The 21554-nt window shown below is 36.6% G+C and overlaps 4 protein-coding genes across 10 annotated transcripts in view; 3 read left to right on the forward strand and 1 right to left on the reverse strand.

Moving 5' to 3' along the window:
• LOC117602734 (uncharacterized) overlaps positions 1-21554 on the reverse strand; it is a 169850-nt gene that overhangs the window by 109148 nt on the left and 39148 nt on the right. The gene's annotated exons all lie outside the window — the stretch shown is intronic.
• Positions 18-3256, forward strand: RpA-70 (replication protein A 70). 2 transcript variants are annotated; one of them, XM_034321682.2, is made up of 14 exons: positions 18-182; positions 260-307; positions 373-569; positions 645-799; positions 872-962; positions 1021-1183; positions 1245-1449; positions 1519-1631; positions 1716-1882; positions 1954-2185; positions 2266-2349; positions 2419-2613; positions 2700-2835; positions 3000-3256. In XM_034321682.2, exons 1-13 carry the CDS (start codon positions 153-155, stop codon positions 2811-2813), a joined length of 1794 nt encoding a protein of 597 aa, XP_034177573.1. In that variant the 5' UTR covers positions 18-152; the 3' UTR covers positions 2814-2835; positions 3000-3256. The 2 variants fall into 2 exon arrangements, with proteins under 2 accessions (XP_034177573.1, XP_034177571.1); XM_034321680.2 differs by lacking the exon at positions 3000-3256 and having other exon boundaries at positions 2700-2895.
• LOC117603005 (uncharacterized) lies at positions 11966-19719 on the forward strand. Of its 6 annotated transcripts, XM_034321685.2 has the most exons (9): positions 11966-12168; positions 12243-12533; positions 16279-16415; positions 16493-16617; positions 16697-16836; positions 17466-17677; positions 17789-18029; positions 19000-19241; positions 19329-19719. In XM_034321685.2, exons 2-9 carry the CDS (start codon positions 12524-12526, stop codon positions 19557-19559), a joined length of 1338 nt encoding a protein of 445 aa, XP_034177576.1. In that variant the 5' UTR covers positions 11966-12168; positions 12243-12523; the 3' UTR covers positions 19560-19719. The 6 variants fall into 6 exon arrangements, with proteins under 6 accessions (XP_034177576.1, XP_034177575.1, XP_034177578.1 ...); XM_034321684.2 differs by lacking the exons at positions 11966-12168; positions 12243-12533 and adding an exon at positions 14927-15391; XM_034321687.2 differs by lacking the exons at positions 11966-12168; positions 12243-12533; positions 17466-17677; positions 17789-18029 and adding exons at positions 14934-15391; positions 17096-17122.
• The window catches only part of Mon1 (vacuolar fusion protein MON1 homolog), a 2297-nt gene continuing 939 nt past the window's right edge, over positions 20197-21554 (forward strand). The window contains exons 1-4 of the mRNA XM_034321683.2: positions 20197-20702; positions 20801-21123; positions 21198-21441; positions 21520-21554. The exon at positions 21520-21554 is cut by the window's right edge and continues 250 nt beyond it. Coding sequence (XP_034177574.2) covers positions 20430-20702; positions 20801-21123; positions 21198-21441; positions 21520-21554 — 875 coding nt within the window. The 5' untranslated portion in view covers positions 20197-20429. The remainder of the gene's footprint in view (positions 20703-20800; positions 21124-21197; positions 21442-21519) is intronic.

A 21554-nucleotide genomic window follows, 5' to 3' on the forward strand; every position in this document is an offset into this window, starting at 1 on the left:
AGTATCTTAATGTTACATAGTTTTAGGAAATATTCTCACGAGTAAAATTACCGGGAATTACCGGGAATTGCCGGGAATATTGCGCAATTGCGTTGTTTTGCTAACAAATAATCATTATTGTTTCTTGTGAAATTTAACAGCTATTGTTCAAAATGTATTCCCTTACCGAAGGAGCATTAGATGTGGGTTTCACTATTAACTGTATAAAGTTTATTGTTTATGTTTAAATAATATGTTTAATTATGTATGCTTTTTTCAGAAAATCATAAATGGCGTTGATGTTGATAAACCAATACTGCAAATACTGGTAAATAAATCATATAGTTTACATAATTTAGTTGAAATAGCTCATATGAACATATTATTTTGTAGGGTCATAAAAAATTGGCAAGTTCAAGCAGTGGAGAACGTTACAGGCTACTTGTGTCTGATGGGAAAAGAGTAAACTCGTTCACAATGTTGGCTACTCAGTTAAACTCAATGATATCAGACAACATTTTGACTGAATTTTCTATTTGTCAGATTAATAGATACGCAATAAGTATGGTGAATAATGCTGGAAAGCAGAAGTATATAATATTTATTTAAAAATTTTTATTTTATGTAATTATAAATCATATAATATTAAATTTCATGTTCTTTAGACGCGTAATGGTGATATTAAATATTGAAGTAAAAGTTCCTGGTAAAGAGGTTGGACATAAAATTGGAAATCCAACAAGTGCAGAGTCTGAAAGTGATTCTAAACCTGTGCCATCTGTACAGTCTAAATTAGCTTCACATCCTCCACAGCAAAATGGTAACATGAGCTAATTTTGTAATTTATAATCATAAATCGTGATAACTTATAAGGTTCATTATTTTTTATCAGATTCTGCATCATCAAAGCATAATCCACCTCAATCTTCTACTAATGATATACAAACAACTCCCATTATTGCACTAAGTCCTTATCAAAATAGGTAAATTTAATTGTATCTTGTTTTAGTGTTGCACAATTTTAAGTAATGATATTTTTAGGTGGGTGGTAAGAGCAAGAGTTGTTAGTAAATCTGGTATAAGGACATGGAGTAATTCCCGTGGAGAAGGAAAATTATTTTCCATGGATCTTGTTGATGAGAGTGGAGAAATTAGATGTACAGCATTCAGAGATCAGTGTGATAAATTTTATGAGATGCTTGAGGTATTTATTGCGTGCAAATACTGTTAAAATGTTGTGATAGTACATGTAAATTTTATTTCAGATTGGAAAAGTTTATTACATTTCTAGAGCTACTTTAAAAACAGCAAATAAACAATTCAATAATTTAAAAAATGATTATGAAATGAATTTAACTGGTGATTCAGAAATCATTCCCTGTCATGATAATGAAAAGGATATTCCAACTCTTCAATTTGATTTTCAACCGATAGGTGATATAGAGAAAAAGGAAAAGAATGACTTGATGGGTATTTACACATTCGACTGAGATACATATAATTAAATATTTTCTGTATTAAATATAATCTTTATTATAGATGTGCTGGGTATCGTTAAATCTTGCGCCGATTTGCAATTGTTAACATCAAGAACTACAGGTAGAGAGATGAAAAAGAGGGATATTCATCTTGTTGATGATAGTAACACTATGGTAAGAATTATATTGACTCATAAAAATGTTAAAAACTTGTTTTCATTTAATATCGGGGTAAAAATAAATTGTATAAACGCGTAGGTGTGTCTTACGCTGTGGGGGACAGAAGCTGAAGACTTTGATGGTAGCAATAATCCAGTTGTAGCTGTCAAAGGGGCTCGTATTGGCGAGTTTAACGGAGGAAAGAATTTATCTGCTCTCAGTTCCACGGTTATGCAAGTTGATCCAGACATTCCAGAAGCACACAGGTGCTCTAACTTTTTAATAGATCTCTTAGAAACACAGACTCTGCTGTACAAACTTTTTTCTTTTAATCTAGATTACGTGGCTGGTTTAAAACAATTGGTTGTAATGAAGATATGAAATCAGTTTCAAGAGCATTTGGAGGTGCAAATAATACAAGTGGACCATTGATTACTTTCAAGGAGGCAACAGACTTGGAATTGGGTCATAGAGGCACTGATATGTACGTGATTAAAGCTACTGTTAACATGATTCGAATTGAAAATGCTCTTTATAAAGCTTGCCCTTCCGAAGGTTGCAAGAAAAAGGTAATTTATCTTGTAATAGATATTTGTATCTATTTAATAATACACGAAGGGTTGTTTCATTAAAATATCGTACCTTACAGTTGATTGATCAGGCAAATGATATGTATCGGTGTGAAAAATGCGATAAGGAATACCCAAATTTTAGATATCGTTTACTTGCAAGTGTAAGTACAAAATGAATTATGGTATTATATTCCCTTAACAGATATTGCATCATGGAAATAATTTTTTAGTTAAGCTTAGCAGATTGGACAAACAATCAATGGGCGACAGCGTTCAGTGAAGAAGCAGAAAAAATATTAGGTGTTACTGCTCAAGAACTTGGAGAGTTGCAAGAAAATGACAATGATGCTTATCTTGAAAAATTTGGTGATGCAACGTTTAAAAGTTTCATATTTAAGATCCGAATTAAACTGGAAACATTCAGCGTAAGTTTATTTATTTATCAAAATATTTATAATATTGATACTGTCATGATTATTTATACATTGATATAAATGATTGTTATTTATAGGATGAGAAAAGATTAAAGGCAACATGTGCTGCTGTATCTCCCATAGATTATAAAACGTACAATAATCATTTGATAACCCAAATTAAAGAATTAGCTGGAATTAATAAAGTATAAAACAGCTATTACTTTTTTTATGGTAAGTTTCTGTGTATTACGATTTTTTGAATTCAATTATTAGAAATGTAAGCAAAGTATTTTCATACAGTTCAGTTATTACATATTTAATAAAACAGCAAATATATATTATTATCAATATTTTATCTATTCGAGCCCTTAAATAAAATCTAATAACTTGAGCAGTAGATGACTGATACTAATAGGACTGAATTTTGCTAAGAACGATAATCTTGGAACCTACATCGGGGCTAAAGGATCGATGGATCCTTCCGAAGAAAAGAATCAGAATAAAAAAAATAGCGTGTTCGCTCGAAAAATTGATTTTACTACTTTATGTTAACCAAATCGTAGCTCTCAGCTCGATATTGTTTTCTAAACATTATCGCCTGATAAATGTTTAGGAAACGATACCGATTACCGGGTCACACCACGTGGAGGTGGCTACGAGAGTGACCCACCTAAAACAATAAAATTCTCAAAAAGAGACAACATTAAATACCAATTTAAAATGTTGAAACAGAAAATATAATTAACATCATAATTTCAGCAGTAATTGAGAAAATAACAATTGAACAACAAAATGCTGTAATAGAAATGATGATTATTAATATCATAGTCTCAGTAACAATTGAAACGGTAGAATATGGAAACAGAAAGCAATTAACATTGCAACCTCAGAATCATTTAATAAAAGAAACCAGAATACGAATATATGATGTGAGAACATAAGATATGATTTACATATAAAATCAATAAGAAGAGAAGAATTTCCTGAAATAAAATAGTGACCTCCCTAAAATCATAAAACCCCCCAAAATAAACAACATAAAACTTTCAACAATAAAATGCTGAAATGGAAAATCTAATTAACATTATAATTTCAGTAACAATTAACAAAATAATTCAACAATAAAATGCTGAAATAGAAAATATAATTAACATCATAATTTTAGTAACAATTAAAAAATCAACAATAAAATGCTGAAATAGAAAATATAATTAACATCATAATTTCGATTACAATTAAAAAATAATTCAACAATAAAATGCTGAAATAGAAAATATAATTAACATCATAATTTCGATTACAATTGAAATGAAAAATGCCGAGAACAGAAAATATAATTACCATTACAATCTCCGAGATATTTAATAAAATGAAAACTCACCCAGGCTATGTTTCAAATAAACTGAATCTATTTAAAATAAGAACATGAAATATAATTGATGTGCAACTCAATAAGAAAAGAATAATTTATTTCAATAAAGTAATAAACGAAAAAGAAATAGGGGAATAAAATCGCGAGTTGACCATTCAACGAGCTGGGTATTGAACTCGTAAAATGTCGAGTTCAATATGTCCTGGACGGTATTATTCATACCGTTCAAGGAAAAACACAAAAAATGAAAAAACAAATTAGCGAGCATAGTGACAGAATGACTGTCCATCCGAAGATGGAGAGCCATTAGTAGTTCCCCTCTTCTTGGCAAATTTTGCCGGGGCTCTTCAGCATATAGCCTGTTCTTTCTTCGGCAATAGCCTCACAAAAATCACTCGCGAAAATTTTACGTTTGCTCAGACATTTGTAAAAACGTAACACGTAAACGAGCAACGATCCCTTGAATCGCTACTCGCATACCTGCACAATTTTTGCAAATGTCCAAGCACAAAACACTTTTTAATTTCACTTCACTTCACTGCACTTTCACTTTAATACTTCATTTTTGTAATCGGGTCTAGTACCACGACTACGACTTACAAACTAATAAGGCTTGGCCTTGAAAAAATCAAGAGAGAATGCTAAATTAATTAATTGATAAATTAATTAAATTGCATTTTCATCTTTTCTCTTGATTTTTGGTTTCACAACCCCAGATACAAGCTTCTCACGTATTAGAGGAGAATACGAAGAGAAACATGAAAGCTTGCTCTGGCCCTGCCTACTTATAAACTAAACTCAATCACACCAGAAGTAAACTACCTGCCTGCCTATCGCTATATTTAAAAAAGGGCAAAAATCATTCTCACAAAAATTCACTCCACGGTTCTCATACAACCACCCGGGTGCAAAAATGCCTAAACCTAGAGAGAACGTCCCGGGACGCCTCCGACACCCGAGTTCAATTCAACTTTCACACTCTAATAAAATCACATACCTTTTTGCTGAAATCGACTGACAAATAATAGTGAACATTATGCTAAAGTAATACATTTCATTTTCGTATTCAATTGAATTATCTAATGTAACAATTTTTCAATTTATTCTTGATAAGTATTTTGTAATATTATAGTAAGTTAAGATTGTTAATAAACGATACAAATCCCACATCCTAACCACACACACACATGTGGAACTTCTATCGTGGTTCACTATTGGTTCACTACTTTTGTCAGTCGCCAAAATATATTATACTTAAAACTAAACCTTGTCCACCGCCCTCCACCCACGCGAGTACATCTAAGTACCCGAATGAGCTTTGGGCATAAAAATGAACAAGGCCAAAGGTATTTTCACCTACCAGTTTTCTTCATGTGTGCTGAAATGCCTAAGCTAAAACGTATGATTAGCAAAAACTAAAGATGATATTCTCACTTAATTAAAAGTAAGAATATCGGCGAAATTTCACGGCTCCGATTTAGTATATGGGCTGGCCCCCCAGGGGGTTTTATTTTTAATAAAAGTGACTCGACTTTGCAAACATAAAGCTTGAAGAGCAAATAGAAAAGCAAAAAAGCAAAACAGAAAAGCGAACAGAAAAGCAAAATTGAGCAACTATGACATAAAACATGGTGCACTGCTAATATCAGTTGGCAACGGAGGTTCTTAGGCCCCCTGGACTTGCGCCCGACGCTACATACCACCCACCCCGCCTGGACGTCGTAACGCCAGGACAGGATGCACCCCTTCGCTAAGAGCGCTACCCGCCCGTCCAACACGTTGCATCCAACGTGTCAGATTGACGGACGCCCATAGTATAGACAAAAGGACTGCAGTTTAGAATATGGTAACATATTTGCATATGTTCCGTATTCTAAAACTGCGCCTGCAAAGGCCTAGTAATGCATGGGTTTATCTCCCATGAGATGGTGTTTCACGGTCTTATGCCGCGGAATCCTTGTAACTAATTTGATTAAATAAATAAAATATTGGATTGAGTTTAAAAACCAAAAGGATTCCCACTAAATACTAGTCAGTGCATTGTCATATTTACTCTCGCGATGGAAATTTTTCGCAACACTAATCAAAATAGAAAATCCTGATCTAAAATCATGACTAGTACATAAACCTCTAACGGGCTAATATTTCACTATACTGATGAATGATGAGTGTGAATGATGAGTGTTTAGGGTCGAGAACCGTGAACGTGACAGAATGAATTTCAAGTACGAAAGAGAACCTATATAGAATGCTTGAAGAGCAAATACTGAAAAGCAAAATAGAGCAACTATGACGCAAAAATGGTGCACTTCTAATATCGGCTGGCAACGGAGGTTTTCGGGCCCCCTGGACTTACGCCCGACGCTACATACCACCCACCCCGCCTAGGAAAGGATGCACCCCTTCGCTAAGAGCGCTACCCGCCCGTCCAACACGTTGCATCCAACGTGTCAGATTGACGGACACCCATAGTATAGGCAAAAGGACTGCAGTTTATTAAATGGAACATATGGATGTGCGCCACATTCTAAACTGCGCCTTGAAAGGCCTAGTAATGCATGGTTTTATCTCCCATGAGATGGTGTTCACGGTCTTATGCCGCGGAATCCTTGTAACTAATTTAATTAATTAAATAAGACATTGAGTTTAAAAACCAAAAGGATTCCCACCGAATACTAGTAAGTGCACTGTCATAGCTACTCTCGCGCTGGAAATTTTTCGCAACACTAATTAAAATAGAAAATCCTGATCTAGCAACATGACTAAAGGGGAGCTTTAAATTATGCTTGAAGAGCAAATACTGAAAATCAAAATTGAGCAAATATGACTCAAACATTCGTCCACTGCTAATATCAGCTGGCAACGGAGGTTCTTAGGCCCCCTGGACTTACGCCCGACGCTACATACCACCCACCCCGCCTGTTTAAGGCTCTAGGCCCAGGCAGGGTGCACCCCTTCGCTAAGAGCGCTACCCATCCATCGAACACGTTGCATCCAACGTGTTCGAGTGATGGACGCTCATAGTATAGGCAAAAGGACTTTAAGACAGCTTAGCGTATGGGATGCAACATACTTAAATGTTCCGTACTCTATGGCTGTGCCTGAAAAGGCCTAGTAATGCATGGTTTTATCTCCCATGAGGTGGTGTTCACGGTCTTATGCCGCGGAATCCTTGTAACTAATTTTATCACATAAAAACCAAAAGGATTCCCACCGAATACTAGTCAGTGTATAGTCATATTTACTTTCGCGCCGGAAATTTTTCGCAACACTACTTAAACTTGAAAATTCTAACGGTGTAATATTTACCCTCGCGTTGAAAATTTTTCGCAACACTACTTAAACTTGATAATCCTAACGGGGTAATATTTACTCTTGCGTTGACAATTTTTCGCAACACTACTTAAACTAGAAAATCCTAACGGGGTAATATTTACTCTCGCGTTGAAAATTTTTCGCAACACTACTTTAACTTGCAAATCCTAATGGGGTAATATTTCACTACACAAGGGTATGCGGGTGGATAAACGATTATGTGATAGAGTTCATGAGGCTGAAGTGCGAATGATGAGTGTTTAGGGTCGAGAACCGTGAACGTGACAGAATGAATTTCAAGTTCGAAAGGGGAACTTTATACAATGCTTGAAGAGCAAATACTGAAAAGCAAAATTGAGCAACTACGACGCAAACATGGTGCACTGCTAATATCAGCTGGCAACGGAGGTTCTTAGGCCCCCTGGACTTGCGCCCGACGCTACATACCACCCACCCCGCCTGGACGTCGTAACGCCAGGACAGGATGCACCCCTTCGCTAAGAGCGCTACCCGCCCGTCCAACACGTTGCATCCAACGGTGTCAGATTGACGGACGCCCATAGTATAGACAAAAGGACTACAGTTTAGAATATGGTAACATATTTTCATATGTTCCGTATTCTAAAGCTGCGCCTGCAAAGGCCTAGTAATGCATGGGTTTATCTCCCATGAGATGGTGTTTCACGGTCTTATGCCGCGGAATCCTTGTAACTAATTTGATTAAATAAATAATACATTGGATTGAGTTTAAAAACCAAAAGGATTCCCACCGAATACTAGTCAGTGCATAGTCGTATTTACTCTCGCGTTCGAAATTTTTCGCAACACTAATTAAACCTGAAAATCCTGATCTAGAAACATGATTGGTACATTAATATCTAACGGGGTAATATTTCACTACACTAGGGTATGAAGGTGGATAAATGATTATGTGATAGAGTTCGTGAGGCTGAAGTGTGAATGATGAGTGTTTAGGGTCGAGAACCGTGAACGTGACAGAATGAATTTCAAGTACGAACGAAGAGCTTTCTACAATGCTTGAAGAGCAAATACTGAAAAGCAAAATAGAGCAACTATGACGCAAAAATGGTGCACTTCTAATATCGGCTGGCAACGGAGGTTTTCGGGCCCCCTGGACTTACGCCCGACGCTACATACCACCCACCCCGCCTAGAACAGGGTGCACCCCTTCGCTAAGAGCGCTACCCGCCCGTCCAACACGTTGCATCCAACGTGTCAGATTGACGGACGCCCATAGTATAGACAAAAGGACTGCAGTTTATTAAATGGAACCTATGGATGGGCGCCACATCCTAAACTGCGCCTTGAAAGGCCTAGTAATGCATGGGTATATCTCCCAGAGATGGTGTTCACGGTCTTATGCCGCGGAATCCTTGTAACTAATTTAATTAATTAAATAAGACATTGAGTTTAAAAACCAAAAGGATTCCCACCGAATACTAGTAAGTGCATTGTCATAGTTACTCTCGCGCTGGAAATTTTTCGCAACACTAATTAAAATAGAAAATCCTGATCTAGCAACATGACTAAAGGGGAACTTTAAATTATGCTTGAAGAGCAAATACTGAAAATCAAAATTGAGCAAATATGACTCAAACATTCGTCCACTGCTAATATCAGCTGGCAACGGAGGTTCTTAGGCCCCCTGGACTTACGCCCGACGCTACATACCACCCACCCCGCCTGTTTAAGGCTCTAGGCCCAGGCAGGGTGCACCCCTTCGCTAAGAGCGCTACCCATCCATCGAACACGTTGCATCCAACGTGTTCGAGTGATGGACGCTCATAGTATAGGCAAAAGGACTTTAAGACAGCTTAGCGTATGGGATGCAACATACTTAAATGTTCCGTACTCTATGGCTGTGCCTGAAAAGGCCTAGTAATGCATGGTTTTATCTCCCATGAGGTGGTGTTCACGGTCTTATGCCGCGAAATCCTTGTAACTAATTTTATCAAATAAAAACCAAAAGGATTCCCACCGAATACTAGTCAGTGTATAGTCATATTTACTCTCGCGCCGGAAATATTTCGCAACACTACTTGAACTTGAAAATTCTAACGGGGTAATATTTACTCTCGCGTTGAAAATTTTTCGCAACACTACTTAAACTTGAAAATTTTTCGCAACACTACTTTAACTTGAAAGTCCTAACGGGGTAATATTTCACTACACAACGGTACGCAGGTGGATAAATGATTATGTGATAGAGTTCGTGAGTATGAAGTGGGAATGATGAGTATTTAGGACCGAGAATCGTAAACGTGACCACCCCCTTTGGGGGGGCCAACCCATATACTAAACTTATGCCAATTTAACGAATAAAATCGGAAGAACGTTTCAATTTCAAGAGCGATTTCGTTATCAAAGTAAGTAGATATAATAATAAATAGTATTCATGCTTATTACTTTGATATCGAAATCCGCTCATCGCGAAATAAATTCTTGTACATATAAAAAAGAAAGTGTATTGTGAAGTCGGAGGGTCATCCGACTTCTCTACATTTTTAAACTCGAAATCTACATATGTAAATATGTACAAGAAAACCCTATCCTGAGCTAAGGCATAAAATACACAAAAAAGCAATTTGCACGATTATCAATGTATAAAATGATACAGTGATATTCGTGGGTCACTATGCTCGCTCAAAAAATAAAAATTACAACCAATTCCCGTGTCGCTACGGACCATTCGTCCTACGACATGATGGGAACCGGAGGAACTTTAAAGCATGCGACTCACCGATCGTTGACTTGCACCACTGCACTCGCCACGCATCTTAGATTGATTCATAGCTCGACTGTTGGCTCGTCAAAGAAACTGTACCCCCACTGGCCAAAGCACTCATCTGGAAGCATAAAAATCACGATTCTTGAACGATATATGTTTTCTCTCAATTTGTTGTAGTTAATATGCTAATACATACTATAATTTAAAAATATGCATGCAAAACTATATAGGAATAACTACATCATAAAATACGGTAAAACACATGCAAATAAATACATCCCAAAACACATGAAAATCAAAACCATAGAACACCATAAAATATTTGGGAAATTGTAGTAAAACACATATGGTACCACTCCATAAAGCCTACTAATAAATTCGTATATATATACTAAAACACATAGGGTACTACTCCATAAAACCCACTAATAAATTGGTATAAATATGCCAACACACATAGGGTACTACTCCATAAAACCCACTAATGAATCCGTATAAATATGCCAAAACACATAGGGTACCACTCCATAAAACCCACTAATAAATCCGTAAAAATATGTCAAAGCACATAGGGAACCGCACCATAAAACACAATAAAGCACATGCAGGTACATGGGGTTCCACACCATAAAACGAACTAATATATCCGTATAAATATTCCAAAACACATGGGAAACACTATAGGAAACACTATAGGCAAACACAGTAACACTTGTGGTAATACACTGATAAATCCATGCACAAATATCCATGGTATCAACCCGTACCGGTATATGTTTGACAGATCCATCCGTACCCTTCAGCGGTCGCGATAAGACTGACTAGATTTAACCCCTCTCTAGGTTGCTCTTCGTCAAGGTGTTGACAATTGGGTAGCGGCGCAGCCAATCAAGCATGACGTTCCGCTTCACCGGTTCCGCGGCTAGTTACATTTAACTATTTCTATCTAATATTTATTAATATTTGTTTAATTATTACTTTATATTTTACAATTGTTTATTAATCAAATTATTGTTATATCTATTTAAATTATTTATTTCTTTAATTTTCACATGGATATATTGCGAAATTTTATTTGATTATTTTATTAAAATTTATTTAATGACTATTTTTAATTTTACAATTGTTTGTTAATTAAATTATTGTTATATCTATTGAAATATATTATTTTTATAACTTTTATACATGGATATCCAGTAAATTTCTTTGAATTATTCAATTTTTATACAATATTAAAAAGTAATTATTGTGTTTTTATTAAATAGTTATTGAACGTTATACAATAATAACCGTTACAAATACTCTTCGGTTCTTTAACTGATTTATTGCTTTTCTAAAATGATTTATTTTCCAAAGTAATTGAAGTTAAATTTATTAAACAATTTTGTTTTTGTTACTAATTTCTACCACCAGAAGCACTGTGATAAAATATCAATCACAGTCGGTATGTTAGGATGTGACATAAAAATGGTAAAAGAGAGCTCTAATGTCTCCCAGAAGTAAGACAGAAAATGGTATTAGGCGATAGCTTATTTTAAATGAAAGATAAAATTTATATAGTACTTCATTTAGTTTAGTTATATAGGTAAGTTTTTTGTAAAATCTTATGAAAGAAATATTTAATTATCACTTTTTGTAGATGAGATACACTTTACAGACAATTTTGTGGTTAATCTAAAACGGTAATACAATCCATTGTAAACGACGCCTACACATTCTGAGTGATTCATTACGATCATTGTTACGTGGTAACTTATTATTGTTTAACGAGGTCACAGAAACCATGAATATCTGAAATTACATTTGCTGAAGTTATACGTAATGAAAATCGACTCAGTTGAAAGTGTTACACATATGTACATAGTATGCATACATTTGGTAATTTTGATTTTTTTTTAACTTAAACATTTTTGAGGTTGGAAATTCTATTGGTTTATTGAAGAAAAAGGAAGAATAGAGGATAGAAGCATATTAGTCAGGACCTGATTGGATGTAAATTGGACATTGTTTATTGGAAATATATTAATGAATTCAGCTTTAAAGAATGTTAAATACCATTTGTGTTATCAATGCATAAGTTATAGTAATCTACATCTGTTCAAAATAATGATTAAAGAATTAGAATAACGTGAGTCATACTACATTTTATTATTTTAGATTACATTTTATTACTTGGTCTAAATATACTGTTTTTTTCAACAGGGACAAACCTGAACTGATTCCAAAAAATTCTGTTAGGTTTTTCATATCTGAAAATGAATATTCATCAATAATTTATGACTCATTCCCTTTACTTAATTATCGTCTACAAAGTACCGGCGCGGCGTTGCATTTGCAGGATGTCTAGAGCGCATGTGTGAACAACCGTCCTAAGCTTCAAAGAACACGACGTTTCACCGCAGTACGAATTGAACTTTCGAAGCGAGTGTGTCGGTTTTTTCGCTTGTCACGAGTTTTATTCACAGTCGCCGAAAAAGGAAATCATGGCTATTTGTAAGTATATATTTCGATTACTAGTTTATCAAACGCTTTCGATAAAAAATGATATTTTTCATGTGTCTTCTGATGAAATATTTATTTTAGTAAGTTTCTGGTTAGTATACTCAAAAAGTATCGTTTCAATATAAATGTTTTGTACATATTAACAGTATATGTACGAAATTAGATTCGATTCAAATATTATAAAAACGTAATGATGTGTTCAGTACCACGTCAAATTCGAATTTTAATGTTAACTATCGAACGAGTTTGATATCAATACTTATCGATATCAATGTTATACCGCGCGATTACGAATTGCGTAGTAATTACTGCGCAGAAGGTAAAAAAACATACCCACACAGGGATTTGTTTTCCATAAATAAGTTTTTTGCCATTGAGTCATTACAATAGGTAATATTTTTACTGAGAAACGTAGCTAAACATTTCTCCCGTCACTTGGAATTGTGTCTATATTTATAAGCATGAATAATATCTTTTACAAATAGGTTGAGCGTGACCCGAAACCTGCAATCTTTATTTTATTCTACATAATTTATCACAATTCTGTTGTTTCTTTTTTTCTCCGTTTTTAGAATATCCAGTTAGGGAAAACATCGATCGAAGCAGTCAAGATTAACATTTTAAATTTATCGACGATTGATCCTTCGATATTGGTAAAAGAGTCTGTATTTATTTACTCGAGAATGCTTTCGAATATAGTTTCTTTCCTACTGCCTAGCTAAATATAGTACACGGGTGCGGTTGTACAGGTTTGACAAGCCGGCCGGCTTTCTTAGCAACACGATTTCACGAATTTATATAACTACGCCTCTTGAAAAAAGATTAATAGTGTTGTTCTGAATCGCTTAATTTTCAAGATTCCACTATCACGTCATCTTAGCAGGATTTCACGGTATAACAACGACTTTTAGATCGTTTCGCAAGCCGCATATTCGCTATTTCCTGGAAACCGAGGGAATCTCTCGCCTTCATTCTGGAATCTGTGTCGTAACTACGTTCGTTAATTACGGTCAAGTGAATTTTAACCTTTCGCGACCGGAGTTTGCCACGTTCATTTTCAGACATTGTCTCAAGATTGCTATCTTCCATTCGAAACATTCTAATTATGCCAGTGTGCGTACATTTTTGAAATCCGTTTTCGCGATTGAACAAGGAAAATGTATAGGAGTTGATAAACCAGTCACGATACTGGCCTAGATCACGTTCCGTGTCTCATTCTTCCTCGGTATCGTAATGCACCTTACTGGAAAAAGACAGTTACCATGCGAGGTCAATGACAGCGGGACAGACACGGTTAGGTGCATCAGACGTGTGACTTCCTAGGTGTTGGTATCTATTGGCAGTTGAGTATGTTGCAAATAATTCACAGGAATTTATTAGGCATGAGTAATTTCATTATAGGTATGACTTTTAACGCTCGTTGCACATATTCTTACAACACGATATAATCTGTAGTTAAAAAACGATTAAAAAAGGTTATACGCTTGGGACTCAAGTCAAGCCCAGTTTTCGTAGTCGATGCTACCGTCCCTGAGCCCGCGCGCTATGCGCGCTCTGATTGGCCAGTGTTTTTCCCTTAATAATTCAAAAACGAAACTTCAGACAACATTTTTGCAAAGGAAAATGTTGTTCAAAATCAACCCAGCTACCACCCTTTTAAAGGACTAACACTCTTTCTAACACCCTGTATTTGTCGAAGCAGGTTCGAGGATTGTGTTAATGAGGTTATAGCGAAAGGAGGGAATCAACCGGCGATCAACATTATGCAATGGAAATAGGTTGAATGAGTCTAATTTTCGCATTGTTATGTTAATTGCAATCGTAACGCTTCTTCAATGATATAGGATGTAGTCTAATGAATTTGTCATGCGAAAGAGATCCTAAAGAACGTCACGTATCATTCTTAATGTTTATTCAAAGTAATAGCCGAAGTAAGTAAAAAAAGTTTGTTAATGTTTCAGATAGTTGTATATTGCGATCCACAGACACGCAACTTTCTAATTTCTTCTATATCAGTAGATATCGACGAAAGTGGAGGTGGCTCTTTGACCGGCTAATCTCACAGTATGAAAGTTCATCATGCCAGTCACTTTGAATCATCAAGGTACCGTAATGCGAAGTAACCGGTATCGAAATACTAATGACATCAGCTCGACGTCATACTTAATTCTTTCGCTTATCCATTTCTTCGGATACTGCTATTCCTTAGCATTTATACGTTCGTCGAAGAAAAAAGTCGAATCACTGACTCCCGAATTGCTGACGATTTATCGTTCATTTATCGATGACGTCAGCAACTAACGAGGTCTCTTCCGTGACACAAGCAACTATTTATAACCGTTGCGTTCCTTCGACGTAACCTTGCGCATAGATTCGAAACTGCTTTGACAGAGACAGTAAGTGAAAAAGCAACAATCCTTTCGCACATCGATCGTTCTAATGATTGTTAATATTTTCACGAGAATACAATAGGAAGACATAACAGCTTTCTTACTTATCGATATTACCATAAGACGGTAACGGGACGAAATTTCACAATTTTTTTTTTTAAAGTGAATTCAATAGTGACACGTGATACATGGAATTTTGAAATTCAATACTTACTTGATGCTTGTTTGTTCTGTCAAGCCTGATGAAAAATCGTTAATTGATTTCGTTGTGCATAAACCGTTCAATGTCAAATGAAATTTCTTGTACATAATAACTCGTATCAATGGACTTTGATGAGGATAAAATGTACATGCATTCGCGAGTTATATTCTCGCGGAATCTTTTATTACAAACAACCGTATTAGCGTTGATCTACGCTGATTTAGGCTACCAGTTGCTATCGTTGCTTAGGCTTCCAGGTAAATATTTTACAGAGCAATAATAATATAAAACAAAATTCTTCAAGTTTGAGTCATCGGTCCAACAAACGTGTTAGTTTTATCATTTCTGTTTCTTCAGTTAATCTTGACAGAAAGGCACGTGATTGATATTTACAAAGGTGATCAGCTCGAAGGATCTGGCAAATTCCAAAATGCTTTTTAACGAAGGCGCAAGCTGTTTGTTAGAGCCGCTCTCTGTAAAGACGAGCAGGTGTGCGAGTCTATAAAAACTAGCGTAATTTACACAGAGGATAAAGCAACCGGCACGTGTACACGTAACTTTTTTTTATACAAAGCGTTATAGGTACTCTTGGGTACGAGGTTTTTTTTTTTTTTGTTTGCTGGAAAAGAAATACATTTGCAGAGTGGGACTCACCATACCCATTAAAATCCCTCCCCCGTCTGGGCCCCCGACACCCTTTCACTCTTGGTACGAGCTGGTAGAATTAATTAACACGTATTTCCAAATTATCTTCACTGTTCAGAATATGTATTCAAGGTAGTTCATGAAAAATAGAATCGTCGGCCAGCTTGAACGCCCAGACGTCTGGACGCCGGGACATCCTTGGTAGCTAAAGAAAGTAGGGCAATGCAGGACTCGGTTCGATCAATGTACTCGCTATAATTGCGAATCCGTTACCACGTTCTTCTGTTATAAATCTTCGTGGAACTCTAAGCAACTATTTTCATTACGATTGCGTTATTAACACTAGATTGTCGGACAAATAGATTCGCCAAAATAGGATTTGAATGATAAAATTGTAAATGAGTCAAATTGACTCGCTCCGGCAATCTAGTGTTAATAAGCCCCGCGTTGCTTTACAAAAAAGATCGTTTTATTAATTATGTATCGTTCATGCTTCCAGCACTCTCCACCGAAGACAAATTGGAATACCACTTCTACCCCGTTGCTAGCGGACAAATCCAATTTCGGGTGAAAGCAGCCAACGATGCTCACGTTGCTCTCACCACCGGTCCCCACGAGGGAGAACCGATGTACGAGGTGAGATTGACTTAACATTGTTGAATATAAATTGTACAAAAGAACGAGTAAGAAGAAATTGTTATAAATTCGTTCAGGTATTCATTGGCGGTTGGAGCAACGGCAAGTCCGTGATCCGTAAAAATAGAAGCAAACCTGATGTGGCTGAAGTCGAGACACCCGGTATTTTGAGTGGTGACGAGTATCGTGGATTTTGGATTAGGTGAATCTTTCGTTCTGATTGCATATTTTTAGGGGTAAGTAATTATTTTTAATGCTGTTGGTTGCTCCGATCGTTTTAGATGGAGCGATGGTGTCGTGTCAGTGGGTAAAGAAGGCGAACCGAGCTCGTTCCTCACTTATGCCGATCCGGAACCATTTGGAATCGGTTACTTTGGAGTGTGCACCGGTTGGGGTGCGTCCGGCGAATGGCTGATCGAAGGTAACATTTCATTCTATATTCCACACCCTTCTTAGACTCCATGTTAATTCGAATGTCGAACGTAATAGCATAGAAATTTTAGGCAATATTCAATAGAATAGCGAATGATAGTAGATTTCAACTTAATTTTACATAATGTAAATACCTGTTCGATGAAATCTCAGGTGGAAGTTCTCAATTTATTAACACGATTTTCTTCCTATGTTATTTTATATCTGGTTTCTGAGGGGCCACTGTATTAATGAGTCGTCGTCCACAGCCATATGTGTCGGTGGTCAAAATCGTTGTACGTAAAGAGTATATGAAGCTTGAGAAAAGCGTAGTTGCATCCAGTTTAAGTCTTTTAGTTTCTGATTTGATCCTAGCACGTTTTCAAGGGGTACCTGCACGAGAAAAACGTACTTCAGACCACATATAGACACGCTTGTCTTTGCTTTAACGCGATCCTGCTTGTTATCCATGATTGTATAAATCTCTGCTTACACTTGAAACGTTATACCTTGAATTATAATCAGGGTAAAGTTTATTCGTCGAAGCCAGAGAAGTTGAAATTATCAGATATACACGGATAGAATTGTTAAATAATTTCAAGAAGCGATAGATTGAAATTTGTTTGATTTACACACAAGGACACGGCACCCTGTCGACCCGGAACGAGTTAGTCTACCAGTTTCGTAACGTAAGAGGCGGTTCAGTTTTCATTGAAGTCAGGGCCAAGAGCAACGCGCACGTTGCCCTGACCAACAAGAAAGGCGACTCGAGTCCGATGTACGAAATCTTGCTCGGCGGTTGGGAGAACACCGCGTCCGTCGTCAGATACGATCGCAAACAGCCCGACAAGGTTCGATACGAACGAAACCCGAAGTCGTTTCCTGATTATCATGTTTTGAAATGATTTCGAGTTTCCGGTTGGCTGTGTACACCTGTTAAAAAGCTGATTTTGCACCGACAGGTGCGCGTGAACACGCCAAACCTGCTGAACGAGAACGAAACGAAGAAGTTCGTGATCACATGGCTTGACGGCCTTATCACGGTCAGGGCTGGTGATCTAAACGGTTCTAAGATCATGGAATGGCAGGATCCAAAGCCATTTGGCGTGAGTTATATGGGCGTGCGTACCGGTTGGGGTGCAACCGGCAAGTGGAAGATTCGAACTGCACAATATCCACCCCGTTCAGCTGACACTTCTAAACGTAATTTCTCTCTCTTTTTTTTTCTATTTGTTTAACACATAAGGATTAGCGAACAACGCGTTGAAGCTAATGTTCTGAATTTATCACAAAGAGTGATTCATTACTAATTGGGTTGGATAACTGAAAATTTAAGAAAGAATAGGATCGAAGTAGTTTGTTACTGGGTGTTTAAGGGTCTGGGTAACGGGTGCCGCTAATTGTTTCACAAGGAAGTACATTGAATTACACTTGCAATCTTGGTTTTACGAGCACGTAGCTTGTCTTCTCTGCTTCTTTGACGGATCTCGGGCTCGTTAAACGATTAAATTGACCTCGCTTGGGCGCGAGCGTAACCTGGAAGCATTTACCAGAGGATATAATTCAGTCGAAAATATGTATTAGATCGTTGCATATCTGATCATTCAAAATAACAATTGTGATATATAAATTTTAAACTTAAAGTTTTATGAAAATATCTTTATACCGTCCGTTTGATATGCAATGACCTAATGATATATACTCGGATTTGAGCGTGGCATTATTAACCGTTTGCATATTGTACGGGTGTTACGTGTGTTTATTACGAGTCACATGGAATGTTTTAACAGTAGCATGTGTGTTGCAGCAAATATGTCGAGGTCACAACGCGTCGCTATCTCCTGCAGACACATCGTTTTTCAAATGCCTTCCCTTCCAATCGGTTTCCACTCCCTATCGCAACCTTCTCTTCGCTATTTTAAACATTATTACTCATGATTCATTCTATCGATTCGTAACTTTCCATGTAATCTCCTTCGAAATACCAGGGAAGTCGTTCTCGAAGAAAATCCATAGAACGTTCACATTTAATAACTATCATTGAATCATACACGGTCCTTTTTCTTGTGATTATACGCGTAGCATGAAGATGAACGTCTTTTTATTCAAGAAATAACAGAGAAAATAATCTTTCTTAGCCTCTATGATTAATGTCTCTTTCACCTGTTTGTAGATGTGAACCCATCTGCTCCACCTCCACCTGTGCAAGGATTGGAATTGGGAGAAGTTTGCTGGTGTGACGCGACAGGTGGCATGCTGCCCCCAGGTGCAGTGGAAGGAGGAAGAGACGAAGAAACATTGTACGTGGGCAGAGCTTACCACGAGGGTGCTCTTTTGCCTGGTAAGGTGAAGCCAGGACACTCTGTCTGTTATGTCGCCTGGGGTGGTGGTGAACACGGTAAAACTGATTACCAGGTATGTAATGATTTTATAGTAAAGAAGCATTGCGATACATATTTTATCTGAAATATTATAATGAATTGTATTTACCTTTTATATTAGGTTCTTTGCGGTTGCAAACCGATGTGGGTGCCGACGAGTGGAAACCAGATTCCTCCTAACGCAATCCCAGGCGGTGAAACCGAGGATGGAGAAGCACTTTATGTCGGTCGTGTTAATCACGAGGGTACTCTGACAATCGGCAAAGTGCAACCTTCTCACAGTGTCTGCTACATAGCATACGGCGGTGCCGAGGTCGCCTTCCCTGAATATGAGATAATGGTTTCGCAGTAATCAATGGGAGCTTCAACGACATCGCGAAAGACTAGAGTTAAAAGCACACCGACTTCGATGAATTTTATCAATAAATCCTCACCGCTTAAAGTGGCTTTATTTCAGAAACGCGCCGTAAGCATCGTAAACGTCGAATCTCAGTAATTGTTATCAATATTTTTAAGAAGAGAAAAAGGAAGGGAATATTGTATAAATTGAGAATCTCATATGTGTGTAAACTAGTCTAGTTGCTAATGGGCGGATCTTTTGATTCACATTCATCGATCAGTCGGTGTGTAATGGGCGTATACTTCCGCACAGAATATTATTGAAATCACGATAATGTAGGCTGCGCAAATCAAACTGGCAATGTATGTGTAGCTTAGCTATGTATGATAATAATCGGCTGCATATGACTATCATTATTTCCTAGCGGATATTCATGCGGTTAGACGTCACTTGGTGGTTTCTGTTTTAAACGAGGGCATCACAAAAATGTGCATTTGATAGCCACATAGTTTTTAACACACAGCAGTTTTTGCTTCCTTAAAACCGTTATTTTTAGATTCTGTATTGTTACAAAATGAAATAAATACTTCCAAGATGAAACGGTGTGTACTTTATCCTTGAAATACCTTAAAATTATCGTACAAATACATATTTCGCTTTTATGTGAATGTAAAGTTTCAAACTATCATACTTGCTTTTTAAAAAATTGTACAGGCTAGTGATTTTGATAAAAATGGTAGCACTGATTTTTAGTCTGTAAAGTTTCTGCCAAATAAGCCGGATTTAACAATGGCGACCAATCCGTCATGGCTCGGTATTAAATGTCAATCGGAAGAGAAAATTTCAAAATAGTGACACGTTAGAAGTGTTTCGATTATAAATATGGCTACGAAAGAGCCTGCTACCATAGAGGATGGTATCCCGGAGCCTGGGATTGAACCAGGTGCTTCGGCAGAAACAATGCTTGTAACAACAGATAGTTTTGAAGAATATGAACAAGAGATGAGCAGTAGTATTGATGATAGGCAAATGAAAGAAAGTACAACAAGCACTATTTCAGAAATTCAAGAAGACGTACAAGACATTCCAGCAACACCTACCGCATCCAGTCCACGAGAACTTCAGAAAACAACTTCTCTTGATGATTCCGAATTAGTACGTTTTATAACCTCTTCTCAAAGAATCATTATAAATACCTTTTAGCAATTACCTGAAATTAATATCATTTAAAAACATCTGTTTTCATATTTCAGGAGGATGTTACACATCGATTAGGTCATACCAATATAGACTCTGATCCTTTACGTTGCAAAGCTTGGTTGGCTCAAAGGAAACACATATTTATTTTAAGCCAAGCAGGAAAACCCATATACTCTAGATATAGTTCAGAAGACAAACTAGTCACAGTTATGGGTGTCATGCAGGCTCTAGTTTCATTTGTCCAAGCAGGCAGTGACATGATCAGATCTGTTCATGCAGGAGATACTAATTTTGTATTTGTTGTAAAAGGCCCATTGATTTTAGTTGCAGTTTCAAAAACACTTGAAAGTGTACCTCAACTTACATTGCAATTAACGTATGTACATTTAAATGGAACAGCTATACATTATTCTTGAACATATAACTTATACTTTTTTTTTTCACTTATAGATATGTATATAATCAAATAGTATCAGTGTTAACACAATCACAACTAACTAGAGTATATGATCAACGTAGAAACTTTGATTTAAGAAGATTGTTAACTGGTAGTGAAAGACTGATAGATCACTTATTAAATTTTATGGATAGAGAACCAGCATTTTTTCTAGGAGCCATCAAATGTTTACCTTTACTTCCTTCAATGAGAAGTTCTATCACACAGACTATTATTCAAACATGTGGTAAAATCAAGGTAAATATGTTTCTGAAATGTATTCAAAGTATTACTTTCTGTAACTTGTATTAATCACACAAATATGATATTTTTCAGAATTTAGTATTTGCAATACTTTTAGCTAATAACCA

Source organism: Osmia lignaria, chromosome 12 (assembly GCF_051020975.1).
Source record: "Osmia lignaria lignaria isolate PbOS001 chromosome 12, iyOsmLign1, whole genome shotgun sequence".
Taxonomy (NCBI): Eukaryota; Metazoa; Arthropoda; class Insecta; order Hymenoptera; family Megachilidae; genus Osmia; species Osmia lignaria.

What these genes read in the sequence shown, in the direction of transcription:
- RpA-70 (XM_034321682.2), top strand. Translation starts at nt 153, where the DNA reads ATGTATTCCCTTACCGAAGGAGCATTAGAT. An exon ending in TTACCGAAGGAGCATTAGAT is followed by an intron (nt 183 to 259) that starts GTGGGTTTCACT and finishes TGCTTTTTTCAG; the next exon opens with AAAATCATAAATGGCGTTGA. An exon ending in GATATCGTTTACTTGCAAGT is followed by an intron (nt 2,350 to 2,418) that starts GTAAGTACAAAA and finishes ATAATTTTTTAG; the next exon opens with TTAAGCTTAGCAGATTGGAC.
- LOC117603005 (XM_034321684.2), top strand. Translation starts at nt 15,256, where the DNA reads ATGGACTTTGATGAGGATAAAATGTACATGCATTCGCGAGTTATATTC. An exon ending in ATCGCAAACAGCCCGACAAG is followed by an intron (nt 17,678 to 17,788) that starts GTTCGATACGAA and finishes TTGCACCGACAG; the next exon opens with GTGCGCGTGAACACGCCAAA. An exon ending in ACGGTAAAACTGATTACCAG is followed by an intron (nt 19,242 to 19,328) that starts GTATGTAATGAT and finishes CTTTTATATTAG; the next exon opens with GTTCTTTGCGGTTGCAAACC.